General features: G+C 37.9%; 1 protein-coding gene across 1 annotated transcript in view; it reads left to right on the top strand.

The window, feature by feature from the left end:
* Positions 1-10,752, top strand: part of LOC132611728 (uncharacterized) — a 30,149-nt gene extending 19,397 nt beyond the window's left edge. Inside the window, exon 2 of the mRNA XM_060326112.1 lies at positions 10,168-10,752. Coding sequence (XP_060182095.1) covers positions 10,168-10,752 — 585 coding nt within the window. The remainder of the gene's footprint in view (positions 1-10,167) is intronic.
* The last annotated feature ends 12,468 nt before the right edge of the window (positions 10,753-23,220 follow it).

Genomic DNA, 23,220 nt, shown 5'->3' with positions numbered 1-23,220 from the left:
GGGAGGGGGAGGGTGCGGGGTGGAAAAAAAAGTCAACTTTTTTTTTCAGCTGGGAGGGGGGGGAGGTGTAGGGTGCGGGGTGGGGTGCAAAAAAAATATTGTTACGCTTCTCAACTTCCTAGTAAAAAGCACAAGTACTGTGAAATGTCTTGATAAATTAAAATGTCTAATGTAATTGAGTTACCAAAAAAATAAATATCTCACCCTAAAAAACATGGTATATTTTCAACCAAAATCTAAAAGGCACAAGTGTAGACTACAATATTTTTTTTGCACCCCACCCCACACCCTACACCTCCCCCGCACCCCCCCCCCCCCAAAAAAAATCTAAAAGGCACAAGTTGACTTTTTTTCCACCCCTCCCCTCCCCCTACGCCCCCCTCCCCTCCCAGCTAAAAAAACCCAAAAAAAACGTCAAAACTTTTTTTTTCAAAAATATTAATTTTTTTGCGTCGGGGGGGGGGGGGGGGGGTGGGGGGGGAGAGGTAGGGGTGCGGGGTGGGTGTAAAAAAAATGTCAACTTTTTTTTCAAAAAAAAAAAAAAAATCACCGGGGGGGGGGGGGGGCACTTGGGTTATCTGGTCAATTAGTTTAATTAATTTTATAAGCCAACCAATAAAAAAATGCCACGTGTTTGACCAGAATATTCTGTTAGCAATAGGGGTATTTTAGACCCAATAGGTGGATGGTAAGGGTATTTGGGGGCTGAAAGGTGGATGGAGAGTATTTTTGCTCCATTTTCAATAGTTCGAGGGTATTTTAGGCCCTTTTCCGTTTAAAGAATTTGATTACCTTATGTCAACATATAGTTTTCCCTCTTCAATTCATATATCTAAAGTTTTCATTTGCTTAGTTAATTCTTAATTTCTTCTGATTTTTTTCCTTTATTGGCGAGGTTAAATAACTTTTTATGTCTCTAACTAGAGTGTTTCGAAAGTGGAAGTACCGGAAAAAAGTCATCATATACGTGTATGCTGCTTAAGAAAGTACGTATATGTCCATCCGCATGTGGATCAACTTTTAGTAAGCATAATAGAACACAAGAATGTAAAATTAGTTTGTAGTTCATAGAATGCAATTTAATTCATAAGAAAGTTACTTAATTACAGATTAATTCATAAGAAAGTTACTTAATTACAGATATGAAAAATTACCGTCCTCAAGTATTTTGTTTTTTATTATTCATAAACGTCTTCAAAGTTTTAAATTTTCATAGAATATTAGTATCATTTGTTGGGTTTAAATCTTTTGAGCTTACTACTTGAAAAAAAAATACAAGAAATGAATTAGCTATTAACAAAATATAACATAATAGGTATTGACTTCGGGAGGAATTGAATAAGCAAAGGTAAAGAAATGAAAAGAAAGTGTGGAAAGGAAAAGGCTAAAAATAATGTTGCAATGAATACGAAGAGGAGTAGGATTACAAGTAGAGGCGGATATAGGATTTAAGTTTTAGGGGTTTAACATCTTAAATTTTTAGTACTAAACCATTATATTTTTAAAGTTATGGGTTCATATCTACTATTTATTATAATTTTAGTAAATTTTTACACATAAATTTATACCCCGCAATGAAAGTTTGGGTTCAATTGAACCCCAAGTTATAGAGCTCCATCCGCCACTGATTATAAGAGAGAAACACAATAAGATGGAAAATAATAGAAAAAATGACAAGAAAAAAAATGACAGTTAATCAAGAAAAATAACAAAAAGAAAAAAATGGGATTTCAAAAAATGTATAGAAGATAATGAGAACATGATCGAATAAATTTATTTTCTTAATTAAATTCCTAAAATTGTGAAAAAAAAATTATAACTTAAAAATATTTATTAGAAATCTTAAGAAAATTATTAAGTTGGTGGGTTAAAATTGAATGCCTTTGACAAGCCACATACGATTCTTGTGAGAGATGAGAGATGGGGGGAGTCAAAACTAACGACGATCGTTTATTTGATATTAAATTTTTTGACCTAAATTTTCTTTTTTTCCATTTGGTTCAACCTTGAAAATATAACTAGAATAACAAATAACAATTGAAGAGTAGAGAAAAAATAAAATTAATCAATCAGTGAAGATTAATCTTATTAGCTAGAAAAATTGACAATAATTGTTTAGTAATGTTCGAATACTATTTTTTAATAACCGCGTGATATGCGGACAAATTCATTAGTGTTGGATAAATGAGAGTGAGGCAGGAACTGGATATATCTGTAGTTGTCGCCCTTAATGATCGTTCAAAATGGACCTATCATTTATCGTACATATGTCCATGTAATTTTTATTTCACTATCTATTGATTACTTCTTCTATTTCAGTTTTGTAAGGCATTTTTTTTTTCTCATTTTCAGCCATTTCAAATTTTGTCTAGTAAAAAATCATCGCATAAATTCAAACGAAAGGGGTATTAAAAGGTAGGAGGGATGATATTGTATTATCGATCGTGAAGCTATTGCGTGGGGATAAATGTAAACCAAAAGAGGTCAAACTCATCTTTTCCAGCATGCATAAGTTTGTTTTGTTTTGTAAAAGACACCACTCTACCATGAAAGAAGATGAAAAGAAAGCTTTAAATGGTGAGAGAGACCTAAAAGACCAAAAGGAAAAAAGCCATATGCATAGTCCCTTGACAATATTTGTAAAAGAGATAGCCATGTGCATATTGCTTTTAAATCTATACATATGTAGCAAAGCAGATAAAAGAGAAGGTAGGGCACTGACTACAAGGAGAAATATTGGCCTAATTTTGAGTAAATGATGAGAGTAAGCACCACTGCAGTGATCGTTGGATGAAAGAGATATGACAACGAAGTTTCATAAATACTGAAATATTCCCCTTTTTCTTCACAATTTTTGTACAAATTATCTGTACAATGTATCCATGCTATCTCAAATTGTTAACCAGATATGGTCCATACCCTTAATGCAAATAAAAGGATCATGATATGATGAAAGCCCTTGGTTGTTGGAGTTGGTGCCTATCTACAATGCATTTACTCATCCAATCGGCCTGGTCCTAATTAATTATTAATATGGTATATCTACAAAAGTATTCTTGCAAACAGGGGCAGTATACGTATATGTTACAATGATGAATGCGAGTGTACATAATATCTTTGACTTGAGTTACGTACCGTACTTTAATGTACAATTGATCAAATTTTAATTTGTATATAATAGTTAAACTTGCTTGCACTCTCTAACAGTGATAAAGTAGTAGTGAATGAATTAATGCTACTCATATTTAGTGATGTAAAGTTCTAGAATCGCCTCCGCATTGAAACATGAAAAGAAATGAAGAATTAAATGACACAAGACACAAGATATATACTCCGTATATAGAAAGTTACAATCATCCTTTTTCTGTTACCTTTGTTAGGAAAGATGAGAAGTAACATGCAATACTCAAATGTCTGATACATATGTATGTTAGATAAAAGGAATTAAAAGAATTTAACTAAAGTTTACTAGTTAACAAGTTTTCAAGTGTGGAGAGTATTGAGTATTGGTTCATTTATTTTGAGGAAATAGTTTGGCCTCATAATAAGGGGCTACATATATATGTTTGGCAGGCTTAAATATTCCGTGGTTGTCTTTTCTTTTTCTTCATAAATTAAAGGTTGTATTCACATTACTTTTTGCTTGCACTTTAGTTATTTCACCAGCTACTTGCAATATCTTCTGCTAGTATAAATAAGTATCTGACTTTGTCCATCAAAAATTAGATAAATAAAACAAAATCAGGCTCTTTTTCGTCTACTACAGTTCAAGCCCTTTCCTCCAATTATGTATCTCTTCGATTAAGTATATATTAACAGAACTTTTGTTTATCAAATATCTTTTTATGTAATCTTTGCTTCTTCTTCTAGCCTCAGTGCTGTTAGATGAGGATATTAATTATTCTGTCTTGGTACATTGTCTTCGAATAAAAGCTATGTAAAGTCGATTTCTTTCTCTAGTACATGAACAAACTCCGAACTGAAGCCAACCAATTCCACCAAACTGTCTTCTCAAAGGAGATTTTTAAAAATCACTATTATCATTGCTATTATTATTCACGTCCTGCTATAACTTTTCAAGAAAAAACAGTATAGCTCGTGATGTACCCCAAAGACGTTATATATAAGTCAGGGTACATATTTACTTGTATTAACTGTTTACATCAAATCAATGAACACAAGACATGTGTTTCTTATTATACACGTATTCATCACTTAATTAATCATGGCTAGGTGATATATATACTTGTTTATCCCGGATTTTGGTAACAATTAAATTTGTAAGTGAGGTATAGAATATGTAGATGAATTTAATCTGTTTGGTTGTTATGAAACGTCTATGGATTTGTTTGTTGCAATATATGTATAGATGTGTGTTATTGCTGTGAGAACATGAATTGTGTTTGGTGATATATACCAAATATATATATTAGGTAATATGTTATATTAGATGAATAAGTAAAGCTAAAAAAGAACACCACAGATCCGGACCAATATCAGAGAGAGAGAGAGAGAGAGAGAGAGAGATTCAATATATTTGACTATTACAATGTTGAGATCTGAAAAAAGCTAACTCCAAAAAGGGGAAGAATGTCCTCTATTTAGAGGTATGCCTTATGGGCCATGAATACAACATAAAATCCCTTGTGAATAAAGAAACCCTAAAAAAGATAAGGTAGGATCGCATGGTCTGACACTCGTACGGTTGTCAGTACAAATGACAGAACGGTTTCCTGACGCATGGCAACATCGCAACCGGTTAACCGGACCAACGGACGCGTTGAACTTGGATTGGCGAACCCAGACCAACGGACACGTTTTTCTTGTCTCGGGTCAATTGCATCTAGTACGATACCCCGGTGTGAAGAAAGGACCGAACATGCTCGTGCTCATTTGGACATACCCTCGGCTCCAGATTCACTGGTCACACATTGACCCGGTTTTTATCGTATACAGATAGTCCCCACACTTTCTGGATCGTAGTTTAACCGGAGTAACGGGAAATGGATAAGTCCCAAAACCGGTGGTTCCATAAGCTTGTTCTTGTCTTCAAATTTGGCGGGAACAGTTATGTCACGTCCTTCTGACTTCAGCCACGTGTCTCGTCTCGAGTGGTCGGGAACCGCCTTAACTGATGAGTCGTGAAATTACGCGATATTCGACGCTAATTCCTTAAGCTTTTGTGACTCCTTCAGCACTTTTGTTGTTACTTTTTGTGTTTTTTATGTTGTTTTGTAGGAAAAGATGCCCGGAGAGCATAAAAGAGCAAAATGGATCAAAATGGACTAAAATGGAATAAAATAGAGCAAAACAAGCCAAGTAGCTGAAATGAGTGATCGGAAGAAACCAAGTGAAAAGAAAGTCAAAAAGAGGTCAAACTGGACATTTTTGAAAAACTGTCAAAACTGGACAGTTTTGCAAAAACGGGATAGATTTGCAAAACTGTCAAAAGTGGACAGTTTTGCAAAAACGGGCAGAATTGCAAAAACAGAAATATGGGGGCAGATTTTGACATTCTTTTGAACTTGGAAGAATTAGAGGAGCTACAAAAGAGAGGCTAGGGCAAAACATTTTCCATCTTTTGCCATTTTGCAAGTTTTGGAGGCTAGGGTTTTCACCTACACCATTGGAGGAGAAGATTGGAGCACTTTAATGAGATAATTCTTAAACCTTTCTTCAATTCCTTGTTTTGTATTGAATATTTTAGTGTGTAGTATTTCATTTCTAGACTTGAATCTTGTTTATGAAAATATTCTTGATTAAAGTTTGGATTGAAACTCTTGTTTTGCTTATGTATTGAATGATTCTTATTGCTATTGAAGTGGGTCTTTGTTAATTTAATTAATCTTGTTCTTGAATGTTTCCAAAGGGATTAGCTAACCCTAGGACTCACCCATTTACTTAGATTGAGCTTGGAAAAGAAAATCTAGGTTGGGAAAGATTAATTAACAAGAATTTGGGTCATTAAACTCATCTAATAACTTGAGCTCGGAAGAGGATAGTTACTTGAGGTTAAATTGATTGTGTCTAATATCACACTCTAAGGCTTGGAAAAGCTTAGAGTGAAATTCATTGATTTGGTTGGAAGACTTTCAATGAGATTTTAGATATCATTATCTATTGACATAAACCCATTCTTAGTTGTAAAATCGTGAAATACATTGGATCGTTACTTGAGTGTAATTTCCTTTGTATCCAAACTTGTGGCCATTGATCATTTTACTTGCTTTCTAGGTTAGTTTACATTTCCGCATTAGTCATAATTTTCTCAAAAACCCAAAATATTATCCATCGTTTGGCTTTAGCGTAGTTGGTGAAAGTTCCTTACTTTCTTAATCGCCTAGCATATTGTTCCCTGTGGGATCGACCCCGACTCATAGTTGGGTAAATATATTGCATACGACCGTGTACACTTTCTCTTTGAAGAGTGTATTTGGACGTTATCATTAACCCACGTCGCCTCAAATCACGTCTCATTAATTATGGGACACGCGTCACCTCTCGATTGGTCGTTCTGTATAACCGCTACAGTGGAACGCCTATATAAGGCCCAAAGCAGCTCTGTTTTCCACTTTCACTTTCATTTCTCTTCACTTATCTTTTTCAACTTCTTTGCTTATTTGATCGTAAAAGCCTCTTTGTTATCTTTCTTCATCTGCTCTGAATCTTCAAGGTTTTTTGCATCTTTCAACTGCCTTTTCAATCTCTCTAATATTCCTCTTTCATTGTTTCGTTCTTGTCTTGAATCTTTCATCTGCCTCTTCAAATCCTCAAAATTTTCATACTTACTCTTTCACCGTTAAAATGTCTGCCAACACCGAATCTACTTCCAGGACGTTCCCTCGGTTTCTTCCCCGGGAGTCGAGCCTGTTTCAAAACCCAAAGGAAAAACATTTGTGAAACCGACTGCTCTGGACATAATATTGTCCAGACCCAACTATAGCCATGAATTTGACATAGAGAAGCTATCTCTAATCGTGGATAGAGGTTTCGACGTAAGGCGATACCCTTTGTCTATTACGGAGGATCTCCTCCCTCGGGTTCTGGCCGATTGTGGATGGGATAAGTATCCAATGCAAGTGTTCGCCCCGGGCCCGACGAGTCCATTATCGATTACAAAGAAGGTTTCTTATACATTTACATGTATCCGTTCACGCTCAAAGTCGATCCTCCAATTGATCCGGTTATTCTCGAGATATGTCGGACGCACAACGTGACCTTGGCCCAAATTGGGCCGATTATCTGGAGGATCGTGGCCTGCCTCTGCCTACTGGCCAATAACGCCAAAAGGGAATTCACGCTGGCGCACTTCATCCGGTTGTATTCTCCGAGAATCTTCTGAGGGGGCGTGATAAAGGTCACCAAACGAGGTCGAAACCCGATTCTTTCCAAACTCGATGAGGATAGAGATCGAGGATGGTTGGAACGTTATGTCCGGGTAAGGACCGCAGACATTATTCCGGCTGATCACATGCCCTTTCCGAAAAAGTGGAACAATAGACGTAAGTTTCTCAGTTGTCTCCCATCTATAATTACCTTTTCTCTATACTTTGTCCAAATTTGCTCCCTTACACGCATATATATATATATATATATATATATTATCCGAGGCATGGATACCTTCAGCTATCTGGAACCTTTCCGAGTGGGTTGGGGCAACCATTAGCCAACACCCTCATGGTGAACGAACATGGAGGGACCTGTCCCGTGGTCGGTAGTGTCATGACCCGACTAGGGGCCATGACGGGTACCCGGGGCTAACCACTGAGCACCACTCATTCTATTACTCATCGTACTCATCCTGCATTCATTCATTATTCTCATGCTTATAATCATAAGAAAACCATTTTCATTTGAAACATATTTACCTTTATATACATAAGCCCTTCGGCTATCAAAATGATATACATACAATAAGGACATCGTGTGACCATACTACCCACACATACGCATCTACGAGCCTCTACTGGAGTACTAGACATATGGACGGGACAAGACCCCATCGTGCCCAAAATATATATACACACAAAATAATAAGCAATGGCACCTCCGGAACAATGGAGTGCTCTAAAAATCTGCTGATATATCTTATGAATCTGGATCACCTCCCTGTCTACCTGTGGGCATGAACACAGCGTCCAAAGAAAAGGACGTCAGTACGAGCATTGTACTGAGTATGTAATTCATAAACAATAACAATACATCAATAAAATAAAGAGACATCAAGTGAAGGACAACCTGTAACTGACTGTCAATATTGATAGAAATAAGGCATGCTAACTCACTTCATAAACATCATCATATCATGTATGCATATCTATATAAGTTGCCCGACCATATAGGTACGGTGTGATCATCATTAGCCCGCGTCTGGGGTAACCATCTCATGCCGCCCACTAGTGGTGTCTGCCCATGCCATCTAGACATGGTGTATACGCTGCCCGCCTTAGCGGTGTCTGCCCGGCCATATAGGCGCGGTGTAATATCATCATCATGTACTCATCATAATGCATGCATAGAAACTCAAAGATAACTATACTTTATCGGGGTGACATAAGGTCGTGAACCCCCGATCCCATTATGAAGTTTCATAAGCATTCTGTCTCGCCTTGAAGGAATTAGCATATAAGGTGAGTGTGGCACAAAGAACAACAACAATAAATCATAATTTGGATCATTAGCTTTATAGAAGCATCATATCATGAACTTTAGAATCTTTAGACTTAAGCTCACCATCATCATTATCATACTCATAACGTATCTCTTACTTTATCTCATGTTAAGCTCCTTATAATCATAGGCTCATAATTGCCGGAATGTAAGAAAGTTATGGGAAAATAGGAGAATTCATGCCATGGGAGTCATGCATTAGAAAGAAGGGCCTTACATACCTTTTTTGTTTAGCTATTCTATCGCTTGATCATTCTCCTTCAATGCTCGCATTTCTACCTTCAAGAGAGTTCGTATTAACATTAGCTAATCGATCACATGAACATGCTCAACTAAAGCTAGAGAAAATGGGGCAGCATTTCCGTTGTTTATACCACTTTCCCCATATCATATATCAACTCCCAAACGTCTATAATAACATTCACAATATTGTACCCAACAATCTTCATTCACCTACATTATCCACATTTCACAATTTCACTTCAATTCATCCATAACCATGGTCATAGTACACTATTGCATTTACTCATAATATAATGTTTATTCCATGTTCTTAATATCATTTATAACATAATCATAATCACAACATATCAAGAATCATGACTCATTCCAAACTACTATTTGAAAATGCCATTATTCTCACATTCATGACCCGTTTTCTATCTCCTTCTACAATCCAAGTCTTTCAACCTCTCAATACCTTAAACAACATGGAATGATCATAAAAATTACCTTAGATGGTGTGGGAATGAGCTTTGAGTGGAAATACTTCACTTGAGCCAAAACCCTAGTTCACTTCCAATGGGATTTTCTTGACTTGGATGAACCTTAATGAGTTTCTTACACTTGATTCTCTTAGTATGATGTAGTTGATCATAAATTTCTCTTGAGTTCTTGTGGAAGAAGGGAGGAGATCTTTCTAGAGTGTTCTTGAAGTGTGGAGTGAGAAAATGAAATGAATGGAATGAGGTTGGATCCCTTATATCAATTTTAAAATCTGTCCCGATTCAGTTCTACGGACCAATATACGATCCGTATAATTTATATGGACCGTATGTCTGACCGTATATTTGGTCCAGTGAAATTCCCCAATCTGGCAGAACATACGGCTTAACATACGGCCAGTATGTTTTATACGATCCGTATGTTGGACCGTATATTACCCAGCTTTCCGAAATTCGTTCTCGTCGACTCGTTTGATTTCCAATCCTTATGGAACCCTCTTAACACTTGTTTAAAACCTCATTAACAATCTAAGGGACGTTATAACTCTTCTCCAAGACATTATTAATTCATCATTAACTTGGTACTCGTAAATATTTTTCGATACATAACGTGTACTTTGCCTTTCTTGGCAAACTTTCTTCTCTTGCCTCGAATGTCTTTGTCCGTGCCCAACACGAGGTTGACGACTTAAAGGGCCAGATTGATGCCTAAGGCCGAGAAACGGAGAAGTTCCAGCTCCTTCTACAGTAAAAAGAAGACCAATTAAGACAGGCCGCTACTCTTCCCAACCTTCAATCGGAGCTCGAAGCGGCAAAGGCCGAAAACCTTCGCTTGAAGGTCGAGTTGGCCGATATAGTAGAAAAGAACCGGCTCCTTGAAGCGGATAAAGCCGGTATTTACCGAGATAATGCCCATTTTATTTCGAGGCTTGGTGAACTCGAGGCAACTATTTCCCAACTTCGAAGTGAACTTGACTCGGTCAAGGCCGATGCCGTGAGGATGGCAGAAAGGCATCAGCAGCTTAAATCCGAGAGTGTTAATGACAAGGAGAAGTTGAGAGTGGTCGAACAGAAAGCCGAGACTCGAGCCCGAATTAGTGACAAGCTCAAGAGCAAGCTCGAAGAGGCTGCAGAGGCTAATAATGTGCTTCAGGCCGAGCTTGAGTCAGCTAATCAAATTCAAATAGTTCTTCTCGAAGAGAGATCCAAACTAGAGACAAAATTCAAAAAAGCCGAGGCCGACCTAGAAGAGACCCTTAAAGACGTGAAGACTGTCGATGCTCGTTCTACGATTCTGATCGACTATGAGCGGTGGAAATCCCAGAGAGTTACCCTCGAACTGGTTAAAAAGGGTTAGGGGACCTCCAGGTCCGGATACTCGAAGCCAAAGAAATCGAGGAGAGGGCCAAGAAAGCTCTCGATGCTGAGTCTGAAGATTCTGAGCAAACGGTTTTCGAGAACTCCGGTCCCAACCATACCGAATAGATCAGGGCCTGTACGAGCCTTTATTTTGTTTTTGTTTTTGACTTGTGTAAAATGTCAAAATGTAAAGACTTAGTTTTATATATGAAATGCGTATTTCCTTTTGGTTGTTGTTTTCTTCATTCTTTTATCCGAATGCACATTATGACATTTGCCTTAATTGTTTACCCCGTTAGGAATAATCAAAGGTTTGGAGCCACCACTTTTGTCTGAATTGCGCCAATCTTAACTCATTAAGTATTGACTTTTTCTTCGTTCGGTAATTTTTTGACTGAGGATTTTATCGAGTGATTTACCCGCGGGGCTTATTTATGCTTCGTGAATTCAGACGTATCTGAATCACGTTGGGCATTTTAGGTTGAGGTTTTTAAATTGTTTGAACCTTTTGCGACTGTTTACTTATAATAGATTAGGTTCGGATACCTGAATCCCTGCTTTTTGTCAAATTTTAAAACGGCAGTCCCCATTCGAGGGTGTTAAAAGATTTTGGCTCGATTCAACGTGACCTTGTTGCCTTTGTCGAATTTCGACGATAGTCCCTGATATAGGGTATTTAATAAAAAGACATGTCCGAGACGTATTTTTTCATAACGCTTTTTTGTATTGCAAGTGTTTGCACGTACATAATATAAGGATTTCATCCGTTTCCATATGTTTTTGCCGTTGCAAATACTAAGTGGACACGATTCATTTTTTATCGTTTGGTTCTTACATCAAAACCTAATACAGAAGGTCCGGATTTACACAAAAATAAGAAACATAAAACTTCGAGGACCTTTCCGGGATAGCACTTAACAGTGTTTCTTCATTTGCTTTGGTGAATTGAACTCATTGTACCTTTCCGAGATAGGCCTCGATGTGGGTATGATAGTCCTCTAGTGTTTATCCAAGATGCATAATCGAGTAAGCACTATTAAGTCCCCACTCGATGGGGAGACCCTCCGTTTCCGGGTAACACGTTGTACTTGTTATCTCATTAAAAACCTTGTCAGAAAACCAACTTCGAGACAAAACCGTACTAATGAAAAGAGTGCAACACGAGTTTTTAGACTTAACTTCATTCAGTACTACTTTTGCAAAAAAGGATATGTTAATAAAATATGATCACAAAGGTAGGCATCCATACCTTAGCAATAGTATCTCTTCAAATGAGCCACATTCCAGTTATTGCGCAACCGTTGTCCGTCCATGGATTCCAGTTAGTACGATCCTTTTCCCGTTACTTCGGTTATCTTATATGGCCCTTCCCAGTTCAGAACCAACTTCCCGTTATTAGGATCTTTGGTGTTCAAGGTAACTTTCTGAAGTACGAAGTCCCCTACTCGGAAATGCCGATGATTGGCCCTCCGGTTATAGTACCTCTCCATTCTTTATTTTTGAGCTGCTAAATGGACCAGCGCATTGCCAGGTAGAGTTTTACAGCCATAGCCTCCTCGTTTGACCCGCTGGTGACATATTTGAACCGAAGGCTCGGTTCGCTAACTTTTACGGGAATCAGAGCTTCGGCCCCGTAGACCAATGAGAAAGGTGTTTCTCCCGTGCTTGATTTTGACGTAGTTCTGTAAGCCCATAATACCTCCGGCAGCACTTCCCTCTATTTATGTTTCGATGTTTCTAGTCTTTTCCTTAGATTTTGAATTATTATTTATTTCGTGGATTCCGCTTGTCCGTTTGCACTTGGGTGATACGGAGTCGATACAATCTTCTTGATCTTCAACCCTTCGAGGAAATTATTGACCTTACTACCAATGAACCGAGGGCCGTTATCACAAGTTATTTCAGCTGAGATGTCGAAACGACAGATAATATGGTCCCATATGAAGTCAATAACCTCCTTTTCTCTAATCTTTTTGAAGGCCTGCACTTCAAACTATTTTGAGAAATAGGCATTCATAAACAGAATGAAACGATCTTTAACCGGTGCCCATGGTAAAGGACCGACGATGTCTATTCCCCAGTTCATAAACGGCTAAGCTGATAACACTGGGTGCAGCATTTCCGGGGGTTGATGAATCATCGGGGCATGCCTTTGACACACGTCGCATTTCCGAACAAAATTTTTCGCATCATCATCCATCCGGTTCTAGTAATAACCGGCTCTGATAATTTTTTGAACCAAGGCCTCTGCACCGGTGTGATTACCGCAGGAACCCTCGTGGACTTCTCTCATCACATAATCTGTTTCTCCGGGACCCAAACACTTGGCCAGAGGTCCGAAGAAGATCGTCAATATAATTGACCGTCTATTAAGCACTACCAAGTTGCTTTGGTCCGGAGCGATCGTGATTCTTTCGGGTCACTTGGCAGCTTCCCATCTTGCAAGTAGTCGATGTATCCGTTGCGCCAATCCCAAGTTAAACCCATAGTGTTTATCTCAACCTGCTAGTTTTCTACCGTCGAATTCATCAATTGCACTACGGTACCGGGGTTGATTTCCTCCGCCTCGACTGAAGAGCCCAAATTGGCCAATGCATCGGCTTCGTTATTCTGCTCCTTGGGTATATGTTGCATGGTCCATTCTTTAAGCCGGTGTAGTATCACCTGATTTTTCTCCAAGTATCTTTGCATATGCTCGTCCCTGACCTCGATGACGCCATTCACCTGGTTAACGACCAAGAGAAAGTCACATTTTGCTTCGACTATTTCGAATCCCAGACTCCGAGCCAATTCCAAACCTGCAATCATAGCCCCATATTCGGCTTCATTGTTAATCAATTTTATAGTTCTAATAGACGGTCTAATGGCATCACCGGCGGGGTTCTTAAGAACAATGCCCAACCAGGAACCTTTTAGGTTCGAAGCCCCGTCTGTGTGTAGAGACCAGATACCCGAAGCTTTTCCCGAGGTTAGCAAAAGTTCTTTCTCGACCTCCGGAATCATGGCGGGGGTAAAGTCTGCTACAAAATCGGCTAAGATTTGAGACTTAATAGTTGTTCTAGACTTATACTCGATCTCATATCCGCTAATCTCTACAGCCCATTTGATCAGTCTACCCGATAACTAATGTTTATGCATGACATTTTTTAGCTTGTAAGTAGTCATTACACATATCGAATGGCATTGAAAGTAAGGTTTCAACTTTCTTGATGCAATTACCAATGCTAAGGCCAACTTTTTGAGATGTGGATAACGAGTCTCCTCATCCCCTAAAGTCCTACTCACATAATATATTGGGAATTGCGTACCTGCTTCTTCCCAACCCAAAGCATCGCTTACCGCTACCTCGGACACGGCAAGGTATAGAAACAATTGTTCGTCTGCCTTCGGTATGTGCAGCAGAGGCGGGCTCGATAAGTACTTTCTTAATTCCTGCAAAGCTTTTTAACATTCCGATGTTCAAACGAAGTCATTCTTCTTTCTCAGTAGTGAGAAGAAATGGTGACTTTTATCCAAAGACCTCGAAATGAACAGCTTAGTGCTGCTATCCTTCCGGTGAGCCTCTACACGGCCTTGACGTTGTTCACCACCTCAATATCCTCAATGGCTTTGATCTTGTCCGGGTTAATTTTAATTCCCCGGTTCTACACCATGAAGCCCAAAAATTTGCTTGATCGGACACCCAAGGCACATTTCTCCGGATTAAGCTTCATGTTGTATTTGCGAAGTACATCAAAGGTAGCCTGTAAATGTTTCAAATGGTCCTCTGTTTCCAGGGACTTGACTAGCATGTCATCAATATAAACTTCCATTGTTTTCCCTATCTGTTATTCGAACATTCCATTAACTAGGCGTTGGTAAGTTGCTCCGGCATTGTTTAACCCGAATGGCATGACATTATAACAGTAAGTCTCGTATCGGGTAATAAAAGAAGTTTTCCCTTGATCCTTCGGGTGCATTCGGATTTGGTTGTATGCAGAGTAAGCATCAAGAAAACTTAACATCTCATGCCCGGCCATTGAATCGATCATTCGATCGATGTGAGGCATCGAAAACGAATCCTTCAGGCATGTTTTGTTTAGATCCTTGTAGTCAACACACATTCTAAATTTATTACCTTTCTTTGGCACTACCACTACATTAGCTAGCCAATCCGGGTATTTTACCTCCCGAATAGAGCCTATTTTTAAAAGCTTTGTTACCTCATCTTTTACGAAGGCATATTTTGGCTCAGCCATTGGCCTCCTTTTCTGCTTCACCGGGGGAAATCTCATATCGAGGATGAGCTTATGAGTCGTGACTTCCGGAGGCACACATGACATGTCTATATGGGACCATGCAAAACAATCGGCATTAGCTTGAAGAAATTTAATTAACTTGATCTGAGCTCCGAGGTTAACCCCGTGCCCAGGTATACCTTTCTATCCGGTAGATGTTCGAACAAGATGACTTGTTCCAGTTCCTCCACAGTAGATTTGGTTGCATCCGAATCGTCCGGTAATACAAATGATCTGGGTACGCCGAAATCGTCCTCTTCACTAACTGGGTTCGATCCCTTCTGCTCCGCTTCTGAACCCGTATCCTTTAATTGCTATTTGGTGTTCTTGCCTCTGATTAATTCATCATCTCTTTGTTCCGGACTTTTTGGAAAAGGGGGCTCTTCCTCGACCCCGAACATCTCCCTTGCAACGAGCTGTTTGCCTCGGATAGTTTTTATCCCCTCCGGGGTCGGGAACTTCAACAACTGGTGCAGTGTTGATGGTATTGCTCTCATGCTATGAATCTACAGTCTGCCGAGCAAAGCATTATACTTCATATCTTCTTCGATGACATAGAATACCGTCTGATGTATGGTGCCGTCAATATTAACCGGCAAAGAAATTTCTCCCTTTGTGGTTTCGCTTGCCATATGAAACCCGTTGAGTACTCGGGCTACCGGTACAATCTGGTCGAGTAGCCTTATATGTTCTACCACTCTCCAACGGATGATGTTGGTCGAACTACCTGGGTCAATCAAAGTATGTTTAACTTGTGATTTGAAAATAAGGATAGAAATTACCAATGCATCATTATGCGGTTGAATGATGCCTTCTGCATCCTCGTTACTGAAAGAAATGGAACCCTCAGGTACATAGTCCCGGTTGCGCTTCTCTCATATAATGGAAACCTTTGTTTGTTTCATCACCAGCCCTCGTGGAGCATCCGTTCCCCCAATTATCATATTGATTACATGTTGAGGTTCCACTGGCTCCGTTCGTTTGTGACCCTCCCTTTTTTGTAATGGTTTTTCGCTCGTTCACTCAGGAATTCTCAAAGGTGGCCATTCTTCAATAAACGAGCCATCTCCTCCCTTAACTCACGATAGTCTTTAGTTCTGTGCCCATGGGTCTCATGATATTCACACACCACGCTCGGGTCCCGTTGACCCGATTCTGACCTCAATGGCCTTGGCCATCTAGCCTCCGTAATACGGCTGATAGCTGAGACGATGTCCAAGGTGTTGATGTTGAAGTTGTACTCTGATATTCTCGGTATGTCTTTGTTGCTAGCCGAACTCCCGACATCACTTCCAAATGACAGGCCTCGACTGTTTGACGGGCGTTCGACCTGTTTATCGCCCCTACCCAAGAAGTGACTGGGGTCGACCCTCAATTTTTCTGACCTGAAGCTCGATTTTTTCGAATGAGAATATGAGCGGTACCTTTCCCTCGATGGTCGAGTCTCCGGCTTGTAATTTTTCCTCTACCTCTCAGAGCTTTTGCTCATATTTATGGGTCCCGGGGGAAGTTCGAGTTGGTCATCCTCTACCCGAATCTTTGATTTGTATCTGTTAAGAACATCTGCCCAGGTTACAACCTCACATTCCAATAAGTTTTCTTTCAGTTTGAATGAAGCAATCGAGCTCCGAGGATTAAGCCCTTTGGTGAAAGCTTGTGCAGCCCATTCTTCTGGAATCGGAGGAAGGTCCATCTGTTCCTTTTGGAAACGGTTCACAAATTCCTGTAACAACTTATTGTCCCTTTGGGCTAATCGGAAGATGTCTGTCTGCCGGGCTTGCATCTTTTTAGCTCCGGCATGGGCTTTGATGAACGTATCTGCGAGCATTTCGAAGGAAGTGATGGAATGCTCGGGCAGATGGTCATACCAGGTCAACGCTCCTTTCGATAGTGTTTCCCCAAATTTTTTCAACAACACAGACTTAATTTCAACCTCTTCGAAATCATTTCCTTTGATGGCACAGGTGTACGAAGTCATGTGCTCCTGCGGGTCCGTTGTACCATTATATTTCGGTATATCCGGCATCTTGAACCTCTTCGGGATTAACTTCGGAGCCACACTAGGAGGGAAAGGCCTTTGAATGTACCTCTTTGAATCCGGCCCTTTTAGAATCGGCGGAGCTCCCGGGATCTGATCAACTCGAGAGTTATACGTTTCCACCCTCTTCTCCGTTGAATCTACCCGCTTTGCTAAGTTCTCGAGCATCTTCAGAACTTCGGTGGATGATCCAGCTTCGGATCCATTACTCTCGACTATCCGTGTTTCATCCTTCCTTAGTTCGGTGACCCCTTTTGACCTTTCCAGAGTTGCCTTATCATTTTTGCTCTGCAGCTGAGATATTGCAATCCCCTATTCGGCTATGGCGGTCCCCTGTTCCTGCAACATTTTAAATATTAAACGTAAGTTAATCGCATCCGGAGTATCCGGTGTTTTCCGGTTATGAGTATTCAAGTAATCGAGTTATGAGTATTCAAGGGATCGGTGGCAGGAAAGGCAGCATTCTCCTGATTCACGGTATTCTGCCGGTTAAGGCCTTCTCTCGAATCAACAGAGTTCGGGTCGACTGGATCTGCAGGTAGGTTTCGTAACCCATTGTTATTCTTGTTTTCAGCCACAATTTCGTTGTTGTTGACATGATCAGACTATCCGCTGCTTGCCATTTTGTCCGTTTTTTGTGGAAATTAGCAGATTCCTCAATCAACGGGTAAAAGAAGAAGCAAAGATTAAAAAAAAAACTATTATCCTAGCCCCACGGTGGGCGCCAAACTGTTTACCCCGAATTTTGGTAATAATTAAATTTGTAAGTAAGGTATAAGATATGTGGATGAATTTTAATCTATTTGGTTGGTATGAAATGTCTATGGATTTGTTTGTTGCAATATATGTATAGATGTGTGCTATTGCTGTGAGAACGTGAATTGTGTTTGGTGATTTATACCAAATATATATATTAGGTAATATGTTATATTGGATGAATAAGTAAAGCTAAAAAAGAATACCATAGATTCGGACAAATATCAGAGAGAGAGAGAGAGAGAGAGAGAGCTTCAATATATTTGACTATTATAATGTTGAGATTTGAAAAAGCTAACCTCAAAAAGGGGAAGAATGTCCTCTATTTATAGGTATGCCTTATGGGTCATGAATACAACACAAAAACCCTTGTGAATAAAGAAATCCTAAATAAGATAAGGTAGAACCGTACGGTCTGACACCCATACGGTTGTCAGTACAAATAACAGAACGGTTTCCTGATGCTTGGCAACATCGCAACCGGTTAACCGGACCAACGGACACTCTTTTCTTGTCTCGGATCAATTGCATCCGGTACGATACCCCAGTGTAAAGAAAAGACCGAACATGCTCGTGCTCATTTGGACATACCCTCGGCTCCGGATTCACCGATCACACATTGACCCGGTTTTTACCGTATACAATACTCATAGTTAATTTTAACAGCTAACATTAATCGGTTTGTTTTCTTTTCGGTTTTATCAATAAAAAAATAACCATCTCTTGATTTGGTGGTTTATTATTAAAAAAATCTGAATATCAGCCAATCTTCCTTTCAACTTAGTACTATCAAATTATTCAAGCACATAACTATTGTTCCTTAGAGAAAAAAAAGAAGAAAATACGAGCTTTGTAAATTAAAGTATAATTGAATAGGACATTGTTGCACTTTAGGAAGACACGTTAGAGTATATGATAATAAATTCTTCTATATCTTTATTTATGCATGAAAAAGCTTATTGTCTGATAGTCACTGTTAAGATTGGAGACCAATTTCTACGTGAAAAGGCATCTATCATTACTCTATAATATGTTTGTGACATAAAAGTGATTATTAATCCTAGCAGAATCTATTTGAAGTGACCACCCTACTACAACCCTCCAATTTCATCACTTGTTATTTATTAGTAGTAATATTAAATTCATAAATCACTTTCAATGACTCCCATATAATATTAATGTGGGCTCCCCCCACTCTTGCTAATTAACATTAGTCAAACGAAACCAAAAGCAGGCATTTTTATTAAAGTAATTACAGCAACATTATTTTTCTAGCTTAACATATTGCAGGACCATTTTTTTTCTCAATAAAAGAACAACAGACCAGTTACTCAAAGGAGTTGAAATGCAAATCTTTTTTCCTTTCTGTTTTATATAGACTTGAGTCCCAAGACTTTGACTACCTCTCTCACTGTATGCAAGTACTTAGACTGTAACATCCGACATGGTGACATTAACAATTATGGTTTAAAAATTAGAAAAGAAAAATGAAAGAGGGCATTTGCAGAGACCAAAAATGGACAAGAGGAAGAAGTTGATCGGAGCATCTTCAGCTGCGCATACCACAATTTCAAAAGTGTTGTCCTAAATTTTTGTCCAATGGTTATCCAGATTTCCAAAAGTTTAACATTTTCATTCACATCCCATTGTATTCTTTGTTTGTTTAGACATGATTTAAAATAAGTGATTTGAAATCAGGTTGATTTAAAGTTGAAAAGGCTCTTCTTAAGTTATTTTTTCTCGTAAAGAAAACCCTACAATTTGCAAAACCTATTAAAATTTTCCCAATTTGTATATAATCTTATAAAACGAGCAAATCAAAGTTCACAACAAAGTATAATACGCTATCAGAAGGCATTTCTAAAATACACAACATTTATTGGTCGAACTTTAGTTCACTAAAAAGAAAAATTGAACATGAATTATAGTGTAACTACTCTTTAATAAAATCGTCCCACATGATATGAACAATCTTTTCACGTCGAAAATGCATTTTCCCATCTGAGTAAATATAAATATGGTTGGTAAGAGTAAATACGGTTGCAGAAGTCTTACCTATTTTTTTTTTTAATAAAATATAAATTTATTGGTCAAGTTTTATATTTTAAAAAAATTTGAAATCACGACTTGAAATTTAAATCTTATTTTTTAGAGAATTTGAGATTTGAAGTTAAAATTAAAATTTTGTGCAGATTTCATAAACATACATTATTTAAATCAAAACTTGAAATTGAGGTCTCAAATCCTATGACGAAACGCCTACTTAATATTTTCAATTCATGTTGTGTCAACGTGAAATGTGTCTCCTTTTTCCTTTGTGTGTATCAATCAGAGGGAAAGCCTTAGAAATTTACTTGCTGATAGAAAAGAAGGCACACTCTGATATTATGAAAGAGCAAACACAATGTCACGCGTGGTCCTCGTTCGGATCACCTTTAAATTATAGCGTGAAAAAAAAACTAATTAGAGCCTCATGATGATCTGTCACTCCGAACTTGAGGCTCGGACCATCCACGTCGACTCGGATAGTGCTTTGGAGGGCCAAACCACATCCCAATAAAATAAACCAAAAACCCAACATAATTATAAGGAAACTCAACCATGCAAGAAATAAAAGAGGGAAATCAAACCACAGAAAAGTAAAATTATGGAGTAAACATTTTACTTGTATATATGCACGGATCTGTGTAAACATCCTTTTCTGGACTATTAAGTTTTACTCTCTGTATTTCATCTTATATGATTGTGTATTTACTTTTTTAGTTTATCCTCCGTTCTGTTCTGGTTCATGTGACACTATTACCTTATTAATTAGTTTGTTTAAAAAAGAATGATATACATTTATATTTAGAAACAATTAATTTTGCACTTTCTATCTTACCGTTAATTAGAAACTTTATTATAGCCGCACAAATGCTACGTCATATTTAAGGTTAAGTTTTAAAGTCACACAAATGATATGACATATTTAAGATTCTAAATTTTAAAGATACTCCTATTTCTTTCTTAAACTTCATGCCAATTCAAAATAAATCACATACTATATAAATTGAAACAAAAAGAGTTGCAAACAAGTTAAACTAAAAACATTAACTTGACTCTTAACTCTTATAATAGCGGAGTCACTGTCAGCTGCAGTCATTGATAGTCGTTTTTCCATTTCTCACCCCAAAATCCATATTGCAGACTTGTAGCATTGTTAGAAGATTCAACAGAAACATCAAAATATTTTGTTTGCATTTGTTAGCTAGCTGTTGCTTTTCTTAGAAGCCACCCATTTTCTCCTTATATCAACTTCTTCCTTTTGGAAATTTGATGTTGTTCTCCGTTAAAGCTATGAGAATGGTTATTTGATCATTTACAAAAAAAATTTAGTTTTATGACCTTTTTACAAAAGATTTTCATTTTTTACACGTAAGAGATTATAAAAAAAAAACACATAAGAAATCTAAAAAAATCATTTTCTTCTATTCAAATTGTAATAGGCCAAAAGATCTTATTTCCTCTAAATAGCTTTCACGAACCCCATTTAGCCATTTCACAATTTGTTGGATAATTTAATTAAACACTTCTCTCGCAGTTTAACCATTTTTTATTTCCTACTAAGGTACCAAAGGTTTGGAAATAAACTTTTGGATACTGGTGTGTTTGAAGAGTTGGTTTAATTAACTAGGAGTAGAGTATTGACAGAGTTACATATCAAACGATTTAGTTACTCCTTATTAGCTACTAGTTGACTTTTGGATGAATTGAAAATTATTTGTTCATTGCAACATTAAATTGGTCAATAGCCGAAGCCGACCTACATTAATTAACTACTTGTCCTCAACAACAAGGCTATAGAATCGTACATTCGGACTGGAAGATCATGTGACGTTCATTTACTACTTCACCCTCACCAAAATAAAGCAAGGGCCACGAATAGAAAACAATGCTTCAATCAACCAACCAAGCAACATTTTGTTCGAAAAAGGTATTGCCTTTATAATTGCTAAAATATTTTTTTTTTCCAAAACTAATCCATGCGTTTATTGATGCAGAACCGAATTCAAAATTTAAACTTCATTGCTTCGAGTTTGAGATTCTACCACAACTCATTTGATTTACTTTATTCGAAATGGATATATTATTCTTTTTTCATGTCTTTTCAACAGAATCCGAGCTAAAACTAGTTCGAAAGAATTCGTAACTCACACTTCACATCGGTGGGGCATATTAGTTTCTTTCTAAAATATTTTAATTATCGCTATAAGATGCAAGCTTACATTAAAGACAAAAATTGAACGTGTGAAAAGGATGTATGGTAATTCTTTTGGGTGAAAAGGGAATTGCATGGTGGAATAAATGAGAGTGAAGTAAGACTGGGAAATATATATATTGGAATAGCAAAACGAAGCTTTTTCAGTGTTGAGAGAGAGACCTAATGACGAAAAGGAAGAAGCCACTGACATAGATGGAGCCTTGGCAATATATATTTTGTTAAACATATATCAACGCAACATGTGCATTGCCCAGATCTCTATGAATCAAAAAAAGAGAGGATATAGGGCACTCATGATGACCAAATATATTGGCCTAACTTTGAGTAAATGAGAATGCGCATCACGTCTGTAATAACCGGGTGAAAGAGACATGATACCTAAGTTTTAGAAAGTCATCCAAATTCCCATTGTCCGTCTGTAAAATGCAGGCTCTGCAGTCATGCTTATTGCCATTCAAATATCTTAATCCCAAAATCCTGGTGGTCCACACCCTTAACCTTACTGCAAAAAGATTAGATGATGCCCAGGTTGTTGGGCTTGGTGTGGTGCTATATATCTATGTTTGAAAATGTGGACCATGAAAAAAATGGATCAAGTCTTGGAAACACTTTAAATATACTTGAATTTTCAAAAGAAACAGTTGCTAACTTTCTTTCACGACATTTCTATATAGAGTTATAATTGCAAATAATTTTAGTAAATATGATGAGATTTGTATTCCTACATTAGGCAAATCTTGGAGAAATTCTTCTTAAAAGCAAGAACTACCTGATCATCCTTTAAATGTAGAAGAAAGAGAGTTTATGGAATGGTAGTAAGAGGAGGCAAAGTTGTTATAAAGAAAGTAATTGTTTCAAAATGGAAGACCAGTTGTAATTATACAAATTGTAGTCAGAAAAATCTTAACATTTCTTAATTAATTATATTTAAATAAAATTCTAACGATCTACACACTATGCATGTACAGACATACAAATGCACTTAAATACACATTCGATTTAAGTTTGTGCTGATATGTAGCTTGGTTGATATAAAAGAAGTTTACCTACATTAATAAATCATACGTGAGCATGAGACAAGTCTTTATTTTACTTGATACGGAACGAGCCCTATATATCCTGTGAAACTTTATT

This window comes from Lycium barbarum, chromosome 9 (genome assembly GCF_019175385.1).
Source record: "Lycium barbarum isolate Lr01 chromosome 9, ASM1917538v2, whole genome shotgun sequence".
NCBI classification, from domain to species: Eukaryota; Viridiplantae; Streptophyta; class Magnoliopsida; order Solanales; family Solanaceae; genus Lycium; species Lycium barbarum.
This window is presented reverse-complemented; position numbering and strand designations above follow the sequence as displayed.